Below are 19364 nucleotides of genomic sequence, written 5' to 3'. Positions count from 1 at the left end.
TGCTGCGTCACAGTGGCGAGGCATCGGGATTAAGGCTCGTTTATTCCCGGTGAAGCCCTCCTACATGTCGTGCTATTGTTCGATAAGGGAGGGTGGATTGATGTGTACCAGATGAAAGGTTTTATTGCCACGTTACCCTAATCGTTACACGTAGGGCGTAGCTAACTCATCGCCTGCCATGGACAAGGATACATGCCCAATTGATGGAAAGTGGAAGGACTAGCTATGAATGCTCATGTTTCATTCTACAATTAGCCCCTCCCAGTCAAAACAGGTTCAACATCTAGCGCCGTCAATGGCAGCCTAAAAATTGAATGAGTGCCCTTTAAGGGTTAGTAAACTGTGCATTAAAGGGGTAAAAAAGTGTACATGGATAAAAATATTTTGGATAGACAATGACAGTTTCTAGAGTAGTAATCCGAGAGAGCAAACTTCCACCTAATCAGGCAAATTCAAAGCATATGCAACATGCATATTGGCCCAAAACCGATCTCGATATTGTCCAGTATCATTTTAAAATGCTTTTATTTGCCGATATTATCTCTAATAAATTACGTAAAAAAGTTTAACTATCAAGTTTACGTATTTTTTAAAATCTCGTCCATTTAGTGCAATGTTTTCTAAGGCCTGAATTTTGACAAAAATCCAGTTAATTAATTTTAATGCTTTTTTTAATGACTCATATAAACCGTACTGAATAGGCTAATCTGTTATCAAGTTATCGTGAAATTTATTTTCTGACCATTGTGACCTTTGACCTCATTACCCCAAAATGTAATCCCTACTACTCTTTAATCTTATGTTCATTCACCCTTCCCAGTCAAAATGGCTTGGAAATCTAGTGTCGACCATGGCAAACAATGAGTTAAATGACAGCACTGTTTTAGCCAGTCAAATTCATGGATCTCAGATTGCCCCGCCTACTCATCTCGCATTGACTATCCACTGTGCTAAGAGCAGTTATTGGAGAAACAAACTTTCCGAAGCAAAACAGGCTTCGTCCGAGTCTCTGACGGAGAAAGACAGAGACAGATTGAACAGGTACAGAAACTATAATGCACGTGTGCTAATTTTCTTAGCTACTTCCTACCATTTGCAAATATATTAGCGTTTATGTGCTGTACGACTAACACTAAACTAGTAAGCGATGCCATTTTTCTGCTCAGATTTTGATTAAGATAATTGTTTGTTTTAAAGTTAAACTGTGATTTTTCTACAAGTAATTCAGCAGACGTGTCAAATTCAGTTTCATCTTTATTTTTACAAAATTACACATTTAAAAAAAAAAACACAGGTTTAGTGTCAGCAACGTGCCTGGGAACAACTATGGCAAAAATAAAATAAGAACCAAAAGATGTGACCGGGTGGAAATACTGCCAGTATTTTGTTTTGTGTGTCACTTGTTGTAAACAGCATCAAATCAAGAAACTTAAAACTAAGAATTAAATTAAGTCTTACATGTAAATCATAATTTCCTTCCAGGTACAATAACTTAGAAAAATTTTGAAAAAAAAATTAACAACCAAAATCATCTCAAACAAGCATTGTTTGAATTACATACTCATTTGATAAATTTTTTAGGGCATCAAAAAAACTTCTTGGCCGCTGCTTCCTGTTGGCTTCTGCAGAAGAGAAAAACGACATATTAGTGGCTCAACAAATTTTTATATATAAAAAAAAAAAAAAATATATATATATATATATATATATATATATATATATACATGAACTTACTTGTACATGATATAACACAAAAAAAGAACCGACTGGACCACAATGAAGATGACAAAATGCACAGTAGACAAGCAGGATGGCATTGGAGGAACCTCAGGACACTTTTGGGCCTTCTCACTAGGGTTCTGTGGGGAGTCCAGATATTAGTACGCAAAAGAAAAACACCACCAGAATGTTAATGTGGCATTCTGACCTGAACACCACGTTGTACCAGTTGCTCCAAGTCACGTCTGACGTTGTGTATGTGCTCCTTGATGTCATTGAAATGCTGAACGCTCTCGTACGTGGCCATGCCGCCACCGCCGCCCTGCTGATGATTCTGTTGCTGGGCTGTGCCGATTTGCCTCAGAGATTCGTGAAAGGTATTCCTGCAGAGATAAGGAAGATTAGGTGAAAATGGTGACAGCTACTAACTAATGTTTTACCTAGGGCTGTCAAACGATTAAAATTTTTAATCGAGTTAATTACAGCTTAAAATTTAATTAATCGTAATTAATCGCAATTAATCGCAATTCAAACCATCTCTAAAATATGCCATATTTTTCTGTAAATTATTCTTGGAATGGAATGGGAAAGATAAGACACAAGACGGATATATACATACAACATACTGTACATAAGTGCTGTATTTGTTTATTATAACAATAAATCCACAAATGGCATTATTAACATTCTTTCTGTTTCAGTGATCCACGGATAGTAAGACTTGTAGTTCATAAAAGATAAATGTTATAGTTACAAGTTATAGTAATTTTATATTAAAACTAGGGCTGTCAAACGATTAAAAATTTTAATCGAGTTAATTACAGTTTAAAAATTGATTAATTGTAATTAATCGCAATTCAAACCATCTATAAAATATGCTACATTTTTCTGTGAATTATATATATATTCTGTAAAATAAATTGTTGGAATGGAAAGATAAGACACAAGATGGATATATAAATTCAACATGCGGTATATAGACCCTACCCACCAACGTCACAAAATCACGTGATCGCTGTATTGTTCCGCCCCCTTGTCCGTCATTTTGTGTCTGTATTATCAATGGTCTCAATTGATCGAGCAACTTATAATGCATTTCATGGAAGACCCGGTGCTTTCGGATGCCGTAAACTCACTTGATGCGTTGCATAAAAGGCGTTATGTGGAAAAGCTTCAGTTTATCCATTCGCCAGATCCATATTTGATGCCTAAATCGATGTTTTTCGACCCGCTGTCTCCGCCGTATTTGCCTGACATCTGCTAGCTATCCTGATATGTACAACTATCTTGTCCACACAAAATCAGCCTATTCTCACGAAAGTTTGAAAAACTTTAAGAGCTTGGAGGCTTATAAATACTTCGTTGCTGGTTGGGTGAAATAGGTCCTCCTCCACGAAAATTCGGCAGGAATCTATCTTGTGCTTGGAAAGGTGAGTTACGAAATTTTCAATTCAAAATCTTTTGTTCTTGCTAACATCCACTGTCAAGTCTAATGTATTTCATGTCATTTGTCAATGGAGTTAGGGCTTTTAATGTTTATATGGTTTAGCGATAGCACTCTCACCACATACATACGTGTATGTTGTTGGCGATTAGCCTAGCAATGATCTTAATTCTGGTTGTCAGCCCAAAACCCTCTAAATATATATTAAATGCATCTTACCAGATATAAAATGACTACTACATAATCTGTGGTAATCGTTTGGAGCCCAGTTTTCTCGTCGAATTGCAGCAGCACATCTCGCTCTCTCCTCTCCGGGTCTCTCGGAATCCGGTAGAACTTCAAGTCTCTCCTTCTATCTTCTCTGTTATTGCAACCGACCGCCACACACGCCTTCACCATTTTGATTATTAATGTTAACGAGCAGAAAAACACGCCGTAAATAGGAGGAATGTACGTAGCCGTAACAGGTAAACACGATGTGTTGACGGACAATTGGGCGGTACCAGTCAGGAGGGCGGAGTTGTGACGTCACGTGGGTAGGGTCTATAAGGACTGTAGTGGGCATTTCACTCTACTGTCATTTAAATCTGTCTATGCTGTCCTCACTCCAAAGCGTCTACTTTTTCCAAAGCTAGACAGCTAGTGAATGACGCCTTAGTAATCAGACTTCTTCCTTTTTCATCTGATTTATTAATAAAATGGCCTCAAACCATTGTCCTCTTTAGACCGTCGTAAAAATACCAAAAAAAAGTACACAAGCATTGCATTAGCAACAACGTTAGCTTAGCACGCTATGCAGGTTAACTAAAAATAAACAAAAAGCATTTCCTACAAAAAATATAACATTTCGCTTACTAACATAATATGTACATTCTTTACAACAACTATACTTACGGACAAATCTTGTCCAAGGATCATATAAGCACAACATTACAACGTAGGCGTCAGCCCGAGACGTCGTGCAGCCATATTGAACTGGCAAGAAAATCATGTCGCAAAGCGACCACAAGAGTTCGCTGTTAGACAGCTCAAAAAGCCTTGCTGTAAAACTTACCAAAAAGCAGAATACTGTCTGAGCGGGACATGTGCGTTAATTGCGTCAAATATTTTAACGTGATTAATTTAAAAAATTAATTACCGCGCGTTAACGCGTTAATTTTGACAGCCCTAATTAAAAACCCTCTTAATATTTTCGTTTTAATAAAATTTGTACAATTTTCAATCAAAAGTAGAGTTAATATAATAATACAAAGAATAAAAATAACAATAATAAGAATTGAGTGACCAAACTCTGAGTAATGCCAGTTCACTTTGCATTGTTGTTTAGCTGTGTGAGAATAGGGCCTCATTACTACAGCCTGAAGTGCTTTTCTTTTTGTGAACATTATTTATTTTGAGAGATAGCAATATCATTTTTGTTGTGCTTTCACTAAATGATACTTCTGTTTGTTGTGAAGGAGTTGCAGAAGCTTATGCCAATAAACGGTGCAGCCCAAAGAACGCCTGTGTCCACTCGCCTTTATATCAGATATATCTCTGTGCATATCTTACCCAAAATACAACAAGAGACACATAATTGCCACTAAAAGAAAGCAAACGTACCGAAATATGTGTGGAGCACAAAGCAACAGCATAAACACCTCACAACTACTAATTCTCCCACTATTAGAAGGAATAACATTAGTATGGAACGGCGCTGCGCTGCCCCCAAGCGGCCGGTGGCATTCTCTTCACTCTTAATGTCCATAAACGGCCTCATTGAAATCTGTTTGAGGCAATGCGAGAGCGGCTCATTCAGTGCATGCATTAATTACGTCAAATATTTTAACGTGATTAATTAAAAAAATTAATTAACGCCCGTTAACGCGATAATTTTGACAGCCCTAGTTTTAACATTAACTCGTTCACTCCCACTCTATAATTGCCAGGCTAAGAAACTTGTTTCATGGACCAAGACCACAAAAGTCTCTTCTCCCGTTGCACCAAATGTTTTCTCTGCTGACAAAAAAAAAAAAAAAAAAAACAGAATATTTTTATGTTGGCAAACACAACATACAGTACCTACCAACCCCACCCTTTTCTAAGTGTGATTCAAATTGTCTCCAGTCTAATCTTTTAATCCCTATTCACCAGAGGATCTGTATAGCCAAAGTTTGAAAACCAGAAAATGACCATCTGATAAAACAGGTAATGATTGCCAAATGAATCCCTTCTCCAAACATGTTCCAACATCAGATTACAAGGTCTGAAAGGGTTAAGCAAAGGACTAGCCGCGGCGCTAGCAGACAGAATTAGCACGTTGAAATAATAACGGGCGGGACATTTGTTCGGGTGAATTGCAAGAAAAAGTAGTGCTACAAAGTTACTGGGGAAACAAATCGTTACGCTATAAAAAAGTTTTAATGCAATAAAACTTATGCATCCAAAAATCTCCTATTACACACACAAATCTGCATGCCAGTGTGCCCACATGACTGTAGTCCCTTATTCCCCTTGAGTAAATGCATGGATGTGCCAGAATTTTCCCCATCTACATGCATTAAAGACAGGTGAACATTTTTGGCCCACATAAAGGGACGGTCAAACATCCGCGTTAGCCTTGGCTCAAAGTCACTGACAGCTACAAATCAAGCCAGAAATCTTGGTGTAATTACAGACTCAGACTTCAGACGCCCCGTTGCGTCAAAATGATAACAAGAACAGGGAACAAAAATCCCAGAACCACACAGGGGGACCTAGTGAATGACCTACAGAGAGCTCGGACCACAGTAACAAAGGCTACTATCAGTAACACAATGCGCCGCCAGGGACTCAAATCCTGCACTGCCAGACGTGTCCCCCTGCTGAAGAAAGTACACGTCCAGGCCCGTCTGCGGTTCGCTAGAGAGCATTTGGATGATCCAGAAGAGGACAGGGAGAATGTGATATGGTCAGATTAAACCAAAATAAAACTTTTTGGTAGAAACACAGGTTCTCTTGTTTGGAGGAAAAAGAATACTGAATTGCACCATACCCACTGTGAAGCATGGGGGTGGAAACATCATGCTTTGGGGCTGTTTTTCTGCAAAGGGACCAGGACGACTGATCTGTGTAAAGGAAAGAATGAATGGGGCCATGTATCAAGAGATTTTGAGTGAAAATCTCCTTCCATCAGCAAGGGCATTGAAGATGAGACATGGCTGGGTCTTTCAGCATGACAATGATCCCAAACACACAGCCAGGGCAACAAAGGAGTGGCTTCGTAAGAAGCATTTCAAGGTCCTGGAGTGGCCTAGCCAGTCTCCAGGTCGCAACCCCATAGAAAATCTGCGGAGGGAGTTGAAAGTCCGTGTTGCCCAACGACAGCCCCAAAACATCACTGCTCTAGAGGAGATCTGCATGGAGGAATGGGCCAAAATACCAGCAACAGTGTGTGAAAAGCTTGTGAAGAGTTACAGAAAAACGTTTGGCCTCCGTTATTGCCAACAAAGGGTACATAACAAAGTATTGAGATGAACTTTTAGTATTGACCAAATACTTATTTTCTACCATGATTTGCAAATCCTTATTTTGTTTTCTTCGATGGGGGAAAAAGTTCAGTTGTTTCACCTCTTCCAGCCATCGTGTAGCACAGCTGAATCACTGACACTGAGCAGCAACCGGTAGAGGAGGGTTGAGCCTTACAGCTGCAAGCGAGGGATTTCTCCATGTACTAGTATTTTTGGGACATAAAAAATAGCCAATACCTAGGTATGACGGAAAATTTTTGAGGTTTTGAAACCTTGACGTTTTCATACCACAGTATACCTTCAAACCTGTAATCAGCACATGTCTAATCCAGACACATAAGGTTGTCTGTCACTGGTTTATTGTATGTTCGAAGAACAAGAACTAAGCAGGGTGAAGCAGCAAATTTGAGGTGTACTCAAACTGTTATTTCCTTTATATCAGGTCTAAAAACACTATTGTTAGCATATTGCTAACTGCCCTTAATGTTCAAATCTGTAGTGAATGACTTGTGCACTTTTCTCTTTTACTTGTTTTTGTTCTTAACTGTGTCTTTTGACTTTTAAAGGGCAGATTAATTTTTCGGATTTTGATGTAATTTGACGAATTAAATTTAGGACAAGTTCATCGAAACGACTGTCATTTCCAACACGTAACTACGAAAAGAATTTAAGTTTGTTTTTTTGGCACGCAGTCAATACTGCCTGACCAAACCCAAAAGGCAACATGGTGGACTTTATCCATTCAAACACCAGCGAGTGATATTTCCAACAAAGGTAGCCATTGAAGATCGCATTTTCGTGATGTTAAAGAAAACGAGGGCTCCCAGGAAAAATTATCTACAATTAATCCTTAAATGTTTGTACTTCAGGCAACAGATGATGACAATTTACTCGGTACGGCAGACAGTGGTGATGATGTTACTAAAGTGTTGTTATTAGAGGCGTGCAAAATTTCCGATTCTTAGATTATTTGCGATTCAAGAACGATTTACAAACATCCAAATTCCGATTATTGAATTATACCAGGTAAAGCGGAAATAAAACGCAGTCAGCGCGGTCTTCGGAACGCAATGAGGAATAGACCGAGAGTAAATATCATGTGCAGCTAATGCCGCTAGGTAAAAAAAAAAAACAATAAGACCTGACTGCGGCTGTCAGGCGCTACAAACAGCGCCCAGTTGCTAGTTGCTACAAACATACGGCAACATACTGCTATGGTAGATATCACATATATCTAGACTAGGGGTGGGCGATATGGCCTTAAACACGTATCACGATAAATTGAGCAGATTTACCTCGATAACGATAAATGACGATAAAGTCGCCCAAGCGGACTGTTATATAATTTGAAAATCTGAATCAATGCATGAAATACAGATTAACAGTTTCTTGATTTAGGTACCAGCATTCAATTTGATATATTTAACAATTGTACATGCAGTCTAAACAATAAGTTTATTAAAATGTATTGTAAACAATAAGAATTCAAGTATGAGCATTTATAACAGCGTGTATGGCTTGAACAATGTACATTGTCAAAATCAATATGCCTGTGCAAACATGTCATTGTAACACAAATGACTTGCAGCTTGAACAGTACACTTCAAAAAGACAATTTATTGCTATTGGCTGCTGTGACATAATTATTCAATACAAGTGTTTACTTTATGGTTTCAGGTTCCCCCCAGTGCATTTTTTAATATATGCACGCATACATGAACCCCCAAACAGACAGACAGACATACATTAAAGCTATATTGATCTTCTGCAAATGAAACACTTAAGATTTTATGATAGCAATAATGACACAGAATTAAGCACATACAGAAAAATAGCTGGGGCCATTTCTCGGCCATATTATAAGTTTCACCGTTGGATTGTGCTTTATGCTGAATGCTTTACCATCAAAAAAGCTATCAGAGAAATCACACACAGTCAGATACAAAATAACGCGACATAGTAATTCCTAGATGCAGTCCGTGCCCAATCCACTCATTAAGTTCAGCCATTTCGACAAGGTTAGAGCTGCTATCCGACTCCATCACGTTCATTTGTAGAGTTAGCCGCTAGCGTTAGCCGCTAACGTTAGACTGTGGCCTGGCTACCAGTAGAAAGCACCATCTCCGGAAATTGTGAGAACAAGGGAGGACAGAGGGTAAAAGCCCGTCCCACCAAGAGTCTACTAAATGTCTGGTGAAAGTTTGGCGAACCTCCCTTAAGCCACACTCCATCACGTTTTGCTTGTAGCGTTAGCTGCTAGCGTTAGCTTACCGGGCTTCTGTTTGATTGGCTTCCTGATGATCACGTGACTCCCTACGTAAGTACATTGACTGGTTTCTTAAAGGGGAATGAACATAGACGAACAACACAGAGTCAAAGCGGGATGAAAAGACTATTTTCTTGTTTTATTAATTTACCGAATTTACCGACATGGTCAAAATTACGTCGGTCATCGTGAAGAATTTCGGTGACGGTAAATTTTCGGTTTACCGCCCAGCTCTAATCTAGACTAGATGTGAAATGACAGACTTTCCCGCGCTAGTAAACAGGCGCCATCTTAAAGCAGTAGACTTCTCTAGAAGGCTCTGTTTTAACGAACCTAATTACTTTTTATCTAAAATACCCCTACATCGGCAAAATCTTGACTTGAATCTATCTTTAAATGATGAAACAGTTTTAATACTTTCACATGTCGAAAGTAGACATGAGGGAAATTATGGAATAACGGGCGCAATTTTAACAACTTTAACGGTTGATTCACAACATTAAATGACCTCCTAACATAGCAAAGGTTACTATGTTTTGTTTTGTTTTTTGAACAAATGAAAAAAAAACATGAAAGGTAACACCAGTTACTTAGTCAATACTTAAGTTACTTACATCATTAAATTAATTGAATGTAGTGTAAAGCTACTGATACAGAATGGGGACTTGAGTAATTTATTTTCTGTTTTTAACCGGTAACTTGATACTAAAATAGTAGTTGGTTTATTTAGCCTGAGAGGATTTTTGAACAATTTTGGAACAAATATACAAAACATGAAAAAAAATTTTTTTTTAATTTAAAAAATAGGGGAGGGGGGCATCAATAATCGATTTATAATCGAATCGGAGTCTCTGGATCGTAATCGAATTGTTAGGTGCCCAAAGATTCCCACCTTTAGTTGTTATGGCAGTAACTTAAAAACTACGTGGTCAGTTAAATTATTTATTTATTTTTGTAATACGAGTTTTGAGACCGCGAATGATGCATTCAATACAGTTTAACCAAGTAAAACGCTCAAGAATTGAACTCCTTATTTGTCCTTCAATGTGATGTTGATATATTCTTTAATTAGTGTTTTTTTTTTCATTTCCTAATTGATTGTTTCTGCTCTAATTGCTTCTGGCCGATTTCATTCAGAAGCTCATTCAATTATTTTGTGTTGTATTATGCTGTGAAATTTGCCTTGTAACCAGAAAAAAAAACAACTAAAATGACAAAATGTCATTTCACTTACTTCCCCTGTACTTTAATTTAACAAAAGGGGTTTAAACTTTCAATTTCAATTGGGTCGCCTTGCTTATACGATAAATCGTCATTTCTTCCAGTTGATCAGAGCCAGGCAGTAAGCACTAACTTTCTCTTATCATCTTAAAACTCATCTAATACGATTAGGATGGAGGATGAGGGGAAAAAAATGGACAAATGAAAGAAAATTTGTCATACAGAGCGTGTCGAGGCCGTGTATGACAGATGTATTTAAAGACGCCTAATCTGGGGCGCCGCTAAGACGTGTCCTTTTCTTAGGGAATCAACAAAATCTAATTTGTTTTCATTTTTGACCCCCCCCCCCCACACACACTCCCCAAAAAAACTCCTTTGAGAAAGTGAGCGTTTAATAATAAAGCCGACATCTAATCTTCATCTAGTGTCCCATTTATGACCCGTCATCTAATCCTGATACAGTTAGCACCATCAAGGCTAGACTGGCCTTTTACTGCCGTCAATCAAATGATCGAGGCGACACCTCCGAACTTGTGGGTCAACGTTATAATGCTGAAGAAAAATCGTGTATGCGCTCAGGATTTAGGCCACGTGGACAGCTTGCTTCTTTTATCATACAAGACGCAGATTAATGTTGCATAAAGTGAGATTTTTAATATCGTTCTGATTAATTTGTGATGCAGATGGCGTGCTCAAATTAAAACACAATCAAACCTGACATCAGCCAAAAAATAAAGAGATATTAGTTCGTCATTTAAACAGCACAGAGCACAAAGAGTATTAGGGACAATCTTCATTTTTCAGAATCAAGCTGTTTTATTGAAACCAAAATTTTGTTATGGTGCAAGAATTAAACTCATCACAACCAGTCCTGTCTATTGTTGTCAATTGCAGGTGATGAGTGTAATTTTACAAGAAAAGCTGCAACAGTACACTAATTCAGGAGTGTCAAACTTTGGTTCGAGGGTCACATACACGAGAATTAGATCTCGTGTGAGCTGGACTCGTTTACTTTTGGCCAAATATCATTGCTTCAAGAAGCTTCATTTGGCCATCACTGCTCCCTCGGGGAAGACAGTCAACCTCTGCTGCCACCTGCTGTCAACACTTCTGTTGTCCAACATGCCTCCTAGCATGCACTGCAGCGCTCCAGGTGTAAATAACAATCAAATTTCATGTTCTGTGCTAATGATTTCTTCAGTTGCTGTTCAAGTTGTTTCATTAATTGCTAGTTATGGTATTTGGTAACACTTTATTTGACAGTGGCACTATAAGACCATCATTAGCCAATCATGATTATGACATGACACTGTCATAAGCATTAATGAATGCTTATAACAGATTTGATTTCATGTTATCCGGCAAATTATCTAACTTTTGAAGGGATGTAAAAGATCCGATCTGGACATAATGGAAACCCTAACCCTATCTCCCCAAATTTATAGGCATATTAGAGCAGGGCGGTGAACCGAAAATTTATCGTTACCGAAATTCTTCAAAATGACCAACGTAATTTTGACCATGTCGGTAAATTCGGTAATTTAATGAAACAAGAAAATATAGTCTTTTCATCCCGATTTGACTCTGTGTTGTTCGGCTATGTCATTCCCTTTTAGGAAAGCAGACAGTGAGCTTACGTATGGAGTCACGTGGTTTTCAGGAAGCCAAACAAACAGAAGCCCAGTAGGCTAACGCTAGCAGCTAACGCTACAAGTAAATGGGATGGAGTCGGGCTTAAGTTAGCTTCGCCAAACTTTCACCCGACATTAAGTAAACTCTTGGTGGGTTCCAGACGGGCTTTCACCCGCTGTCCTCCCTGGTTCTCACGATATCAGGAGAGGATGCTTTCAGTGCTTTCTTCTGGTAGCCAAGCCACAAGCTAACGCTAGCGGCTAACAGCGGCTACAAATGAACGTGATGGAGTCGGATAGCGGCTCTAACCTTGTCGAAACGGCTGAAATTAATGTGTGGACTGCACACGGACTTCATGTAGCAATCATTATGTCGTGTTATTTGGCATCTCTGTGTGATTTCTCTGAAAGCTTTCATGATGGTAAGGCACTCAGCATAAAGTATAATCCAACAGTGAAGCCTATATATAATATGACAGTTTAATGGCCACAGGAAATTGCTTTATTCTGCCATCATAAAACCTTAAATGTTTCATTGGCATCAGAGCAATACAGCTTTAATCTGGTTGTGTCTATGTGTGGGGGTGCATGTATTAAAAAATGTTTCGGAAAAAAAAGAAAACCTGAAACCTTGACATAAAAACTTGCGTTGAATAATTATGTCACAGCAGCCATTACCAATGAGTTGCCTGAAGTGTAGTGTTAAAGCTGCAAGTCATTTGTGTTACAATGACATGTTTGCACAGTCGTCATATTGATTTTTATAATGTTGTACATTTTTCAAGTCATACTAGCTGTTATAAATGTTCACACTAGAATTCTTATTGTTTACAAGATTTTTTTTAATACTTAATGTTAAGATTTCATGTACAATTGTTCAATTGAAAGCTGGTAAATAAATTTAAAGAGAAACGGTTAATTTGTATTCTATGCATTGATTCAAATTTTCAAATTATATAACAGTCCGCTTGGGCGAATTTATCGTCATTTATCGTTATCGAGGTAAATCTGCTCAATTTATCGTGATACGTACTTAAGGCCATATCGCCAAGCCCTAAGGCATATACTCAAAACTCCACAAGAAGTGACCTGTAAACGCCCTAAAATGAACAGAAAGTGACCTGAAAATGACCCGAAAATCAGAACGACTTGCTCTAAATGGATTGTGCGTCTTGTTCCGTCAATGGCAGCCATTAACAGAAACGCAATTTTGGCAGCAACTTGTTGGTTTTGTTTTCTTTTCTAAACAGTGACACCTTTTTTAAAACGATATATCAACTCTTGGTGGGAGCATATCGATAACCTTTTGGGTTACAAAGTATCACGATATATCACCTTGCAGATATATTGTCACACCCCTAATGTACAATATAAATGGCTATACATTTGATACCCCTGTAACTAATGTTACTAGAAAAGCTATATTTTTCAAAAACAAGGGTACTATTGAATGCACATGTCTTAGCTGCACCCACTAAATCTAAAAAGATTTTTTTTTACATAAATAGGCCACACCTGTCTACAGAGCCTGCAGGTGTCCAGTTACTGCTAATATCTTTTAATAACCTTGCGTAACTTGAATTCCAAATACTTCCTGAATCATTATTTTCATGCTTATTTGGCCTTTTTTTTTGGTAATATTTTGTTATCTGTTAATTTTACCCAGAAATTAAGCAGGCCATCCAGATCCTTGTATATTATAATATTTTTTAAGCAGGCATGCGCTCAAGCTAATGCCAGGAAATGACATTTTGGGTTGTTTTTGTACTATATGACCCTTTAAGTTTAAGAAGATTATGAGTGGGTGGGTATTAGTGTGCGTATCATGCCTCGTACATGTACCTTTAAAAACAGACTTACTTTCTCATGTATGTCATGTAAGCATGATCATGGGATTACCAGGACTGGCAGTCGGGTAGGCAGACACCTGAGATGTGAGCAGCCTGAGATTAAATATGATTTCTGGGGCTTGACTGCCAGGATTTTCACTTTGTTTTGTTTTTCAGCGGGGTTTTAAAAAAAATAAGAGACTCACCTAAACTCGTTGAGGTTTCTGAGCAGATCTTGTTGGGAGGATACAATAGTACCTAGTTGCTGGTTTGCCACGTCCAGCTACAAAAAAAACAAATCAAAAGCATATTAGCATAGCATAAAAAAATAAAAATAAAAAATGTTATGAACAATTTTTTTTTTGATTATCTAAAAATTCAGTGCACCATGCCCTATCACATACCCATCCGACCTATCTTCCCTCCTCTAATCGTTCAGTTGCCAGTTGTCACAAAATATTTTACACAACGACACGTACGATTATATAGCTAGTTAGACCCACCTGCCCAGTGTCAGTGTGAGATCCCCTTTTGGCAATCTCATCAGTGACTATGTTAACGTAACGGCGTTGCTCGTCTAGTATCATGGCCAGCTGCCGGTTGATCTGCTTGATCTCCAGGTGGATGCGGTTCTGACCCTCGAACACCTGACGGATTTCCCGATCGTTCACGCTTTCGTACAACTCGTCAACTGGAGAGATACATTCAATGCAAATGTCAGACAATTCATAGGTTAGCGCATTTTCCGTCTTGTTAATGTATCATAAATAGGGCTTTACATAATAAAGGGTGGGGCAGAGCACCTTGCTTATTTAAATTTGGCGCCCTGAAGCGATGGTTGCTCTGACGATGGTAGGGATGGACTTGTTTGAGAGGATGGGGCTTAAAGTTTGGTTCTTAACGTGCGTTATTTATTTTGTGTTTATTTTTAAGGAACCCCAGTGAGCATCATGGAGTGGACGAAGTTGGAACAGGCTTTTGTTGTTGAGGCATTTTTTACAAGTAGTCGCTCAATCGTCGCAACGCAACGTGCATTCCATGACATTTAAATATTGCCCCCTCCCCACCAGTGGTTGTGTTCTTGACCGGCAGTCAATTGTTTCTTGGGTAAACAACTTCAGGGAAACGGGTGATGTAAAGAATAAGAAAACTGGCCTCCCACGAACACAAAGGTCACCCCAAAACATTGACACGGTAAGACAATCTGTTTTGAGATCTCCCTGACAGTCTGCCCTGCAAACACGCATCTGCTCTTGGGTTGTCTGCTCGTTCTCTGAGACGAATCCTCCATGAAGAATTGAAATTTCATCCCTACAAATTAGCTAAGGGGCAGGAACTTAATCCACGCGATTTTTTTGCTCGTGAAAATGCATGTGAAGCGCTTTTGGGCCTGCCTGACGACAGTGATGAGGCTCACTTCAATCTTTCGGGATCTGTAAATAAGCAAAACATGCGCTATTGGAGGCCTGAAAACCCCAGAGAGCTTCAGCAACGTCTTTAACACGCACTATGTGTAACTGTTTGGTGTGCACTATTGTGAGTAGTTGGCATAATTGGCCCATGGTTTTTTTGAAGAAAAAGAACAGGCAGTATCAGTGAGATCTGACCGTTATGTCAACATGATCAATGAGTGTTTCCTGCCAACACTGAACCAGATGGGTGTGGAACGGGCGGCAATATTGAAATGTCTAAGGAATGCACGTTGCATTGTGACGATTAAGCGACCGCTTGAAAAAAAATGCCTCAACAGCGAAAGCGCGTTCGCACTTCGTCCACTCCATGATTCTCATTGGGGTTCCTGAAAAATAAACACAAAATAAATAACGCACGTTAAGAAACAAACTTTAAGCCCCACCCTCTCAAATAAGTCCATCCCTGCCATCCTCAGAGCAACCATCGCTTCAGGGCACCAAATTTAAATAAGCAAGTTGCTCTGCCCCACCCTATAAACAGACTTCTGTGAAGTTGGCCTTCTATCACATGCAAATTTATGTAAAAATCGTTACTACATTCAGTGTCTCTGTAGGTTTCAACAAGCCAAATTTAAGACTTTTGAAAAAAATCAAAACATTTAAAAGCGAGACTGAAGTTCAAGCAAGTTCTAAATAAAAGTAGATTTTTGTTTTTAAGACTTTTTGTGAGATTTTAGGAGAATTTTAGGCATTTTAAGGCCTTAAATTCAAATGATTGTATTTAAGACTTTTTAAAAGACTTTTTAAGACCCCACAGATACCCTGTATAGTTGTGCTGGTTTGTGCTGTAAAAACTTGTTTGTGCTTTTGTTTTTGACATATTTACAACTTATTGATATGTCAATCTGATTGATGTCAGTTGCACTACGTTTATATTTCCGGGTCAATTAGACTATGGATGACCTAAAAACATTATTTGTAACAACTCCAAAACCGTGGCAGCACAAACGAAAATTTTGACGGCGCAAACAAGCATAGACAAAGCACAAACGATTAACACCGATTTTAGCTGGTTTAGATCAAAATGGGGGCCTGGTTGACCTCAGACTGACATATAAAAGAATTAAAAATATCTCAAAAACGATAGCAACACAAATGATTTTTTTTTTTTTTCTTCACAGTTATCTTCTTGGGATATTGTCATTTTTTTGCCACACATACACTACATTCTCTACAGTTGTGGTCAAAACTTTACATGCAGTTGTGAAGAACATAATGTCATGGCTCTCTTGAGTTTCCAGTTATTTCTACAACTCTGATTTTTCTCTGATAGAGTGAATGGAACAAATACTTCTTTGTCACAAAAAACATTCATCAAGTTTGGTTCTTTTATGACTTTATTATGGGTGAACAGAAAAAAGTGATCAAATCTGCTGGATCAAAAGTATACATACAGCAGCGCTAATATTTGGTAACATGTCCCTTGGCCATTTTCACTTCAATTAGGCGCTTTTGGTAGCCATCCACAAGCTTCTGGCAAGCTTCTGGTTGAATCTTTGACCACTCCTCTTGACAGAATTGGTGCAGTTCAGTTAAATTTGATGGCTTTCTGACATGGACTTGTTTCTTCAGCATTGTCCACAAGTTCTCAATGGGGTTTAAGTCAGGACTTTGGGAAGGCCATTCGAAAACCTTAATTCTAGCCTGATTTAGCCATTCCATTACCACTTTTGATGTGTGTTTGGGGTCATTGTCCTGTTGGAACACCCAACTGCGCCCAAGACCCAATCTTCGGGCTGATGAAGTTAGGTAATCTTGAAGAATTTGAAGGTAATCCTCCTTCTTCATTATCCCATTTACTCTCTGTAAAGCACCAGTTCCATTGGTAGCAAAACAGCCCCACAGCATAATACTACCACCACCGTGCTTGACGGTAGGCATGGTGTACTTGGGGTTAAAGGCCTCACCTTTTCTCCTCCAAACATATTGCTGGGCATTGTGGCCAAACAGCTCGATTTTTGTTTTGTCTGACCACAGAACTTTCCTCCAGAAGGTCTTATCTTTGTCCATGTGATCAGCAGCAAACTTCAGTGGAGCCTTAAGGTGCCGCTTTTGGAGCAAGGGCTTCCTTCTTGCACGGCAGCCTCTCAGTCCATGGAGATGCAGAACACGCTTGACTGTGGACACTGACACATGTGTTCCAGCAGCTTCTAATTCTTGGCAGATCTGCTTTTTGGTGATTCTCGGTTGAATCTTCACCCTCCTGACCAATTTTCTCTCAGCAGCAGGTGATAGCTTGCATTTTCTCCCTGATCGTGGCAGTGACAAAACAGTGCCATGCACTTTATACTTACAAACAATTGTTTGCACTGTTGCTCTTGGGACCTGCAGCTGCTTTGAAATGGCTCCAAGTGACTTTCCTGACTTGTTCAAGTCAATGATTCGCTTTTTTAGATCCATGTATGTATATTTTTGACCCAGCAGATTTGATCACTTTTTCTGTTAACCCATAATAAAGTCATAAAAGAACCAAACTTCATGAATGTTTTTTGTGACAAAGAAGTATCTGTTCCAATCACTCTATCGGAGAAAAATCAGAGTTGTAGAAATAACTGGAAACTCAAGAGAGCCATGAAATAATGTTCTTCACAAGTGTATGTAAACTTTTGACCACAACTGTACGTTTGGATTTTCATGCAGTCATTCACATGACGAAAACATGTGACTTCTAATGTGAACGCATTGAATTTGCATATTTCTTGTGATGCGATCACATGGTTTTACATGGCCAATAGGAAGCAGGCGTTTTAGTAATTAGGTGCGCGCTTACTTGTTTGATCATAAATATCTATAAAATTGTAATGAGACAAAAACAGTTGTAATTTTCAAGGGAAAGTTCTAATAATAAAACATTGATATGAATCAATTTAGCATGGGAAAACATTCTAAATGAATACAGTTGCAATTTTATGCATAACAAAAACACTAACTTGGCTCTCCTTGGACGTCTGGGTGCTCCTTCTGAAACTCTTCTTTCTTTTTGTCAAGCTCTGTCTGGAAGTTGTGGAATTCCTCCTGGTACTTGTCCTTGTCTTCTTTAGGAATCTCCGCTTCAGGTTGGGGCTTCAAGAGGGCCACCACAGACACACACACACACACAAAAAAAAAAAGTTTAAAAAAAGAGAATACGTTTGAATGAATTGAATAGCAGCTTGGACTGATTCTCTCACATACAAGCTACAGGATTTTGGAATAGAAAATTCGAGGAAATGTTAACTTACTGGCGTCTGGCCTGGTTCCGTGAGTTGGAACAACAAAAACGACAAGACGTCATGGTCATCTGGGGAAGAGAAAAGTCAATGAAAAAAATGTGAATATTAATTTGTATATAAAAATAGATGAGAGTAACAAATTGGAAACAATGGGGATAAATGGTATTCAGTAGGGGTGGGAACCTCTGGATACCAAGGCTCACCATAGCGATTATCTCACAATATAGCGATATAACAATGACCGACACAAGGGTCAGGAGATATTTCTACAACATTTTGATATACAAGTACTAAACAGAAAAACAAGCTCCTTTCATCCTTCTGCCGTGAATTGAATTGAATTTATCAATAGTCGATGAATAGCCAATCCCTCCCACTTCAAACAGATTGGATGTCTGTGGCGGTCAATGGCAACCAATGACTTTAATTTTGGGGCATCTCAGGTCATTTGCTGTCGATTTTCAGTCACTTCCAGTTGATTCTGGGTTACAGAACAGAAAGTAAATGCCCTAAAATGAACAGAAATTGACTTGTAAATATCCCCAAAATTGGAAAAACTGGCTGCGATTGCTCCGGTTTCAAATTAACAAACGCTTATTCGCCCCCGCCCAGTCTAAATGGATTGAGCCTCTAGCGCTGCAGCCATTGCGTTAACAGAGACACTATTCTAGTGGAAGAATTTGCTAGCAACTTGTTGGTTACATTTTTTGTGTATTATTATTAAACAGTGACAGCTTTTTAAAACGATATATCGATTCTTAGCAGGAGCATATCGATAACCGTTTGGGATACAACGTATCACAATATATTAACATTTGGATATGCAGTGGTATGACAAAGTATCTGAACCTTTCGGAATTTCTCACATTTCTGCATAAAAATCACCCTCAAATCTGATCTTTGTCAAAATCACACATATGTAAAAACAGTAAATGTTTGGGTGGTTTAAGTTAAAGCAGACAATGTTTTTTCATCTGTGTGATTTTGACAAAGATCAGATCACATTTGGTGGTGATTTTATCCAAAAATGTGAGAAATTCAAAAAGGTTCAGATACTTTTTCATACCACTGTGTTGTCACTA

The 19364-nt window shown here is 38.6% G+C and overlaps 1 protein-coding gene across 1 annotated transcript in view; it reads right to left on the bottom strand.

The window, feature by feature from the left end:
• Window positions 1-1243: 1243 nt before the first annotated feature.
• Window positions 1244-19364, bottom strand: part of lman1 (lectin, mannose-binding, 1) — a 34382-nt gene continuing 16261 nt past the window's right edge. Inside the window, exons 7-13 of the mRNA XM_057818850.1 lie at window positions 18292-18350; window positions 18001-18133; window positions 14102-14289; window positions 13805-13881; window positions 1928-2102; window positions 1735-1859; window positions 1244-1622 (exon numbers count right to left, since the gene is read on the bottom strand). Of these exons, the coding sequence (XP_057674833.1) occupies window positions 1586-1622; window positions 1735-1859; window positions 1928-2102; window positions 13805-13881; window positions 14102-14289; window positions 18001-18133; window positions 18292-18350 (794 nt within the window). The 3' untranslated portion in view covers window positions 1244-1585. The remainder of the gene's footprint in view (window positions 1623-1734; window positions 1860-1927; window positions 2103-13804; window positions 13882-14101; window positions 14290-18000; window positions 18134-18291; window positions 18351-19364) is intronic.

The sequence above is a fragment of the Corythoichthys intestinalis genome, chromosome 17 (genome assembly GCF_030265065.1).
Source record: "Corythoichthys intestinalis isolate RoL2023-P3 chromosome 17, ASM3026506v1, whole genome shotgun sequence".
Taxonomy (NCBI): domain Eukaryota; kingdom Metazoa; phylum Chordata; class Actinopteri; order Syngnathiformes; family Syngnathidae; genus Corythoichthys; species Corythoichthys intestinalis.
This window is presented reverse-complemented; position numbering and strand designations above follow the sequence as displayed.